At 46.4% G+C, this 7,615-nt stretch overlaps 1 protein-coding gene across 1 annotated transcript in view; it reads left to right on the forward strand.

Moving 5' to 3' along the window:
- Positions 1-5,650: 5,650 nt before the first annotated feature.
- The window catches only part of AKAP12 (A-kinase anchoring protein 12), a 128,792-nt gene continuing 126,827 nt past the window's right edge, over positions 5,651-7,615 (forward strand). Inside the window, exon 1 of the mRNA XM_017887622.1 lies at positions 5,651-6,161. Coding sequence (XP_017743111.1) covers positions 6,000-6,161 — 162 coding nt within the window. The 5' untranslated portion in view covers positions 5,651-5,999. The remainder of the gene's footprint in view (positions 6,162-7,615) is intronic.

The following is a 7,615-nucleotide window of genomic DNA, read 5'->3' on the forward strand; positions in this document are numbered from 1 at the left end:
CAGCCTAATCTTTTTTTTTTTTTTTTTTTTTTTTTTGAGACAGAGTCTTGCTCTGTCGCCCAGGCTGGAGTGCAGTGGCGCGATCTTGGCTCACTGCAACCTCCATCTCCCAGGTTCAAGCGATTCTCCCACCTCCTGCCTCAGCTTCCCGAGTAGCTGGGATTACAGGCACATGCCACCACGCTTGGCTAATTTTCGTATACTTTTTAAGTAGAGATGGGGTGTCACCATGTTGGCCAGGCTGGTCTTAAACTCCAGACCTCAGATGATCCACCTGCCTCGGCCTCCCAAAGTGCTGGGATTATAGGCGTGAGCCACGACGCCCGGCCACAAAGGGATTTAAGTTGGTAGAGGAACATAAAATCTACAGTTCACATCGTATAATACATTGTATAATAGCTTTGTTTTGAGTAAGCAATGTTGACTTATTGAAGCAAAGTTTTCAACTTTGAAAAGTCCTCTACATTTTGTCTGGCACTCAACTCAGTGAAAGTTTATTGAATTAATATGTGAAAATATGCATTTTTAAATGTTGGATACGTATAGGGTCCTTTGTAGAAGGGATTTGAAATTGTGAGGATTACAGCCATTTGATCTACCCTGGAAAGTAGATACCTTCCACATACCTTCTGGTATCTTCTAATAATGCATCCTGAGAAATTCTTTCTCCATATTGGACACATCATTTACTCTATCTTGGTTCCAGTCCCTCCTTTGTTACTTTAGAGTAATCCTGAATTTGAGTCAGGCGCCAATCTTAAACCTTGGTAAATGAAACTGAGATCTAAATAGCTGGCTTTATACTTAACTCCAAAGCAATAAATTCCTTAAGAGCTACAAGGATAGCGTTTGCCTATATATATATATATGTGATGTATAACTACAAATGACTGAGCTTTAAACTTCATCTGTAAATTGAACATTTTCTGTAGCTTCCATATGAATTTTAATTATTAAGTACTCATGAATTGAATAAAACTGATAATTCTTCTAGTTTATAATTAGCAAATTATAATTAATGCTCTAAAAAATAATCCATCCCAACCTCACAATAAGAAAGTAAAATTCAAATAATTTACTCCCACCAGTTTCTCCATAGATAATAACATTAGTATTGGTTATTTGTTTATTTTCCAGGACATGTAAATGTTAATATTTTTATCTGTAAAAAGTAAAATAATATTTTAAGAGACGTCGATATTCCAGTACTCTCTATTCTGCTTGAAACAGCTCTGTGATAAGGGAGTATTAAGAATAACAAATTCACACAAGCACAAGATAGGAGAGCAGGAATCAAGTTCTTAGATGACTGGATATCTCTGTGGGAACAATTGGTTCAGCAAGAAGTAGGCTTTTTATCCAGGGAAAACAAAGAAATCATAATTAAGAGAGAAGCAGTTTCAAAGGTGAAGGTGAGGAGTTGCCAGTCTCAGTGAAGGCTCTGTAACTAGAGAATGAATCTTTAGGGTAGAGTTAACGGTAAATTTTAAACTGTTTTAATAATTATAATTATTTTTGCAGTTTGAAGAGGGTGTCTGAACTCAGTTGTAAAATGTTTGACATTTGTGAATTCTTTTAATGTTGTATTTGAAAATGTTTTGGTGCATGCACAAAGTGCTCAACTATGACTCCACATTTTATTGTTAAATATCACGTGACCCATCTTTCTGGAGAAGTATGTGTGCGAAGTACAGGTTCAGCCTGCTACACAGGCAGCGTGTATTTGTTTTTGAGAAATCTCAAACTGTTTTTATGAGATAATTAACCCTCTCAGGGAAACAGCTCTACCAACGACTACCCCATGGGAGAGGATGTGTGGGGACACCTGCATCCTGCTATTTGGAGAAAAATTGAGCTGCTAGTGAGACAATGAACCAACAGCCTTAGACTGAGAAGTGAAAAATAGAGAACACCTGCCTCCCCTCCACACGGATGCCAATCCAAGCAATTCTGAAGGCATCTTGGAATCCCTAGAAAAGAAAATGTCAGTGACTCGATTTAGAACCTTGGAAAGTAGAATGGTAACTTTGTGCTTGGCATGTAATAGGCACTCGATAAACATTTATTGAAAGAAACAAAGAAAGAATGAGAGAGAGAAAGAAAGAGAAAGACAGAGAGAGAGAAAGAAAGAAAGAGAAAGAGAGAGAGAAAGAAAGGAAGGAAGGAAGGAAGGACGGACGGAAGGAAGGAAGGAAAGAAGGAAGGAAGGAAAGAAAGAAAGAAAGAAAGAAAGAAAGAAAGAAAGAAAGAAAGAAAGAAAGAAAGAGCGAAAGAACGAACTTTGTAACATTCGGAAGCACTAAGTGGCATACCAAAAGGTTGGGCTATTTCATTGCTAGAGATAATTAATTACATAACCACTTCTCTTTCTTTCTTTCTCTTTTTTTTTTTTTTTTTTTTTTGGAGACAGGGTCTCATTATGTCATCCAGGCTGCAGTCTGGAACTCCTGGGCTCAAGTGATCCTCTCGCCTCAGCCTCCCAAGTAGCCGGGACTAAAGGCATGCACCACCACTCCTGGCTAAATTTTTTCATTTTTGGTAGAGACGGGAGTTTCACTGTGTTACCCAGGCTGATCTTGAACCCCTGGTGTCAAGCAATCCTTCCACTTCAACCTCCCAAAGTACTGGGATTACAGGTGTGAGCCACCAGGCCTGACCATAATCACTTTTGTAAACAACCAAAAAAACAAAGAGTAACTCCCTAGTCTCTAAGTAAGATGGAAGGGATTTTCAGAAACCAAAGGTAGTTACGTATGTGCTTGTGTGAATTCTCCCTTATCACAGAGCTGTTTCAGGCAGAATAGAGAGTACTAGAATGTGCACATCTCCTAAAATATGATTTTACTTTTTTTTTTAGATGGAGTCTCTGTTGCTAGGCCGGGGTTCAGTGGCGTGATCTTGGCTCACTGCAACCTCTGCCTCCCGGGTTTGAGTGATTCTCCTGCCTCAGCCTCCTGAGTAGCTGGGACTACAGGCACGTGCCACCACACCTGGCTAATTTTTGTACTTTTAATAGAGACTTGATTTCACCATGTTGGCCAGGATGATCTCAATCTGTTGACCTCGGGATCCACCCGCCTCGGCCTCCCAAAGTGCTGGAATTACAGGCGTGAGCCACCACGCCTAGTCCTATGATTTTACTTTTTACAAATAAGAATATGAACATTTACCTGGCCTGGAAAATAAACAAAAAGCAAGTAACTGCTAATCTAAGCAGATGCTGATGTATTCCTCAGCATGTAGGTTGTACACTGTTGGCTTGACCTTGCAATCCTTTCTGAAAATTTGAAGGCTAGTAGATGTGAAAACCTTTGCTAAGAATTTCCCAAGAACCAAGTAAATGTAATCTCACACAATGTGAAAATGTTGACAGTATTTGTGCTACTTACTGATACATTTTCAAACGTGCTGACGTTAATCATTCTCAAATAGGTTTTTTTCTTCTTCTTCTTTTTTTTTTTTTTGAGACAGAGTCTCTCTATGTCACCCAGGCTGGAGTGCAATGGCACGATCTCAGCTCACTGCAAACTCCACCTCCTGGGTTCAAGCAATTCTCGTGTCTTAGCCTCCTGAGTAGCTGGGATTAAGGCGCATGCCACCATGCCTGGCTAATTTTTGTACTTTTAGTAGAGATGAGGCTTCACCATGTTGCCCAGGTTGGTTTTGAACTCCTGTCCTCAGGTGATCCACCCAACTGGGCCTCCAAAAGTGCTGGGATTACAGGCGTGAGCCACCGTGCCCATCCTCAAGTAGGTTTCAAGAGTGCTTTTTGCTCTTAAAATCCTAAGTGAGGTCCAAATGCCACGTTTCACTAGCACTCCTGAGAGGAGAGAACACAGTTGATTAGAGGAGTGCCATGCGGTGGTGAAGTGTGGAACTGAAGGCAGATGCCAGTTGGACTCCCTGCTCTTCCATCTCCCGGGTGTGAAACCTCAAGCACACAATTTAATTTCTCTGGACCTACTCCTCCCCCACCTGCCAATGGTAAAATGAGAATAATACTGCCTATCCCACGGTGTTACTATGCGAAGTGCATTGAACAGTGCCTGACACAGAATAAGAATTCTAATGTTTCCTAAATAGTCAAAATTTAAGTCAAAATGGGGGGACTGTGTATAAATTCCTAAAACTCAGCATTTTGCAAATATACTGTTTCTTAAGGGATAAACTCCAGGGAAATTGGCCTTTTTTACATAAAAGTAATTAATTCAGAAAACAGGCCCAGCATGGTGGTTCACGCCTATAATCCCAATACTTTGAGAGGCCGAGGCAGGAGGATCACTTGAGCCCAGTTTTTCAAGACCAGCCTGGGCAACACAGCAAGACCTTGTCTCAAAAAAGAAAAAAAAAAATTAATTCAGGAAACAAATTTGATGGTGAGTAACTGACCTATGGTTCCTAGGGTACCATTCGATTCATGCAATTCATTAGGCATGAAACATCCTGGTGCTGAACTACCGCTTACACCAACTTTCTACAAAATTGTACTAAATCTGAGTATGAGATATTTATCTGGAATTTAGTGTGAGGATTCCGAAAGTTTCTTCTTTTCCTCTTTTTTTTTTTTTTTTTTTTTTTGAACAGAATCTTGCTCTGTCGACTAGGATGGAGTGCAGTGGCACAATCATAGCTGACTGCAGCCTCGAATTCCTGGGCTGAAGTCATCCTTCCACCCCAGACTCCTGAGTAGCTAGAACTACAGGTGCACCACTGCGCCTGGCTAATTTTTTAATTTTTTTGTAGAGACAAGGTCTCGCTGTGTTAACCAGGATGGTTTCTTCATTGCTAATGGAGATTACAAGTATTTGTGAAAACTGGGGCGCTCGGTTGTCGGTTACAACTGGAATAAATTTTTTTTTCAGCCCCAAAGCCTTAATGCTTTGCTCCAAGCAATCCAGCTACAAATTTAATTTAGTTCAAATACTTACTGATTGGCTGCCATGTTCATATAATAAATATTACATTCAAGGGTCGGAAAGGAAAGGATGCAAGCCACTTGGACTGATATTATTTCAAGTCTTCATCTTTTGAGAAAGGCTGGTGGCAAAGGAACAGATCTATGCTGTCATGTCTCAGCATCACCCAGAGGTGGCCTGGATGCGTAACCTCCAGCACAGGCCCTCAAAGAAGGACAGGCACATTTCCGGTAACAGCCTCTTTTCCCCCGTTCCCCGGGGAGAGGGGGGCGGCTAGCACTGCTGATGGCATCGCCTGACATCACTTGTTCCGGAGGATAGGAGAGCGTGGGCCTGCGTGGCCCACCTCATCCGTGGCCTGACTGCGTTAACCTCTCGGTTCCCTGCTCTTGCCACGTGAGGTGCCCAAATATGGTTGGACTCAGGAGGAGCCAGGGAGCGCTTGCCTTTCTCCTGCTAATGGGGAGGAGGCTGGAACAAATGTTTGGAGTTAAACACAATCTGCAGGAAAGCAAATGGGGACTCGGACTCGCTCCTGGGCGAGCTGAAAGTCGGCTGCAGCAGAAGCTCCTGCCTTGGGTGATCCATCATTTAATAAACCCCAGAGAATCCAGTGTGCCCGGCAGGCTTTTTGCTCCCCTGCTCTCTTGCCTTCTGAGGCCCTGGGTCGTCCCCGCAGCTCCCGTCCCCCTGTTAGAAACGGGAGGCGCCCGAGGGCCCGGTGGGCTGCTGCCTGGACCTGGGCTGGCGCGTCGCAGCGCCTCTGGTCCCGGCAGCCTGGGGGCAGATGCTGCTGCAAGGCGTGTCTGGGGCTGTGCTCATGTGATGAAGCGAGGGAAAAACCAGGAGGAGGGGGGCGGAGGCTAAGAGGTGGCCCTTTTTTTTTTTCCGCTTTTCTTTTAAGGAGTTTGCGGCGAGCGCGTCTCCTTCATTCGCAGGCTGGGCGCGTTCGTAGGAGGCTGGCGGCGAAGGAAGGCGCTCTTAGGACCTCGCTGGCGCGCGTCTTTTGGCTCTTGCCCCTGTCCCTGCGGCTTGGGGAAGGCGTAACCCGGCGGCTGGGCGCGGGCGAAGTGCGAAGGAGCCATGGGCGCCGGGAGCTCCACCGAGCAGCGCAGCCCGGAGCAGCCGCCCGAGGGGAGCTCCACGCCGGCTGAGCCAGAGCCCAGCGGCGGCGGCCCCTCGGCCGAGGCGGCGCCAGACACCACCGGGGACCCCGCCATCGCTGCCGCGGACCCCGCCACCAAGGTATGGGCGCGCCGGGCCACCTGCGCCGGGAGGCTGGGATCTTTGGGGTGGAGGTGGGAGGATTCCTCCGATTTCCGCCGAGAGAACTTCCCGGCCCGTCCAGCCCCATCTGCAAACTCGGGAGCGCGAACCCCTCTTTGGAGGCTTTTCAGGGTCTTTTGCGCCGGGGCGGGGCCAGAGCAGCGGCGAGCGCGGCGGGGGGCTTGCGTCTTTGTCGCGGGTCTCCAGGGGAGGCGACTGCGCCATCCGCAGTAATAAAATCCGCGCCCTGCCCACGGCAACTGAGCCTTTCTCCGCACTCTTCCGGTGGAAGCCATCCAGCCCGAGGCGGATGAGCTGCGCTGGGGGATCCGTGGAGAATGGACCCCGGGCCGGGCCTCCGAAGCTCGGAGATGCGGAAACTCAGCTGTGAGGCCAGGACGCGTGGTGGAGCCCGCCGGGTAGCCCAGGCACCCTCAGGTTCCCCGCCGCGTGCCGCCTTGGATGCCAGCGGTGCCTGGAGCGAGCGGGTTTGGTACCCAGTCCTGCGGCAGCGGCCCGAGCAGACGCCGCCTTCCCGAGGCAGAGAAAGCCTGGTGTGTAGCTCGCTCGGAGCCAGGGAAAACCTGGGCAGGCGCTGCGTTTCCAAAAGGAATGACAGGTTTCGCAAACCAGCCAGCGCCCTCGCGTTTGCTCAGCGCTTTGCCTGCGGACTCAGTTGGCCAAACACACACTAGAGTGGCTAGGAGTTCTCGAAGGATGCGGTCAGAGTGTAGCGAGCATTCCGGGTACTCTTCCCTGGACGCAGTGCTGAAACGACTGCATTTTATCGACTTCAGTCTTAAAGGCTGTAATATTTCTTATGGGCCAGGACAGCCGCCAAGACTGTGGCTTGTTCTGGTCGTGATATTTTAGATCTGTTTTCCAGCACGTGTGTTCATTAGCAAGGCTTTGCTCTACTGGTTTTGTGATAACCCTTGTATCACAAAGGTACCCTTGTGATAACTTGTAGAAAGATGCGGATAACCATGCTTAATAGTTAAATTTGCCATGTGTCAAATTTGAGGATAGAGTACGTGAGTTATCTCAGGAGGCGTGGATGTTTACAATATGAAAAAAAAAAAAAGGAACCTACAACGATGACCTAGTTGCCTTGACCTCCTTAGCTGTCCTAGTCTCATTTGGGCTGAGAGACTGCTCTTAATAATATAGTTTTTGCCTCCAGTCTTTGATTCATAACTACTTGTGAAATCCATGGTCCCTAGATATTAAGTACTAACTGTGCCTCTGCTATGTAGATTTTCTAAGAGATGCTGAAGCTTCTGGCCTGAGGAATGTACTATCCTTTTGAGATCCAAGTCGCATTTTAATACTTACTGTATGCACATAATGTTTTGATGCCAGCTACTGTCAAAGTGGCTCGGTAACCAGTGTTGAGAGTCTAGTGATGAAAATAATTGCTAAAAACTTGCAGT

Source organism: Rhinopithecus bieti, unplaced genomic scaffold (assembly GCF_001698545.2).
Source record: "Rhinopithecus bieti isolate Rb0 unplaced genomic scaffold, ASM169854v2 scaffold_16097, whole genome shotgun sequence".
Lineage (NCBI taxonomy): Eukaryota > Metazoa > Chordata > Mammalia > Primates > Cercopithecidae > Rhinopithecus > Rhinopithecus bieti.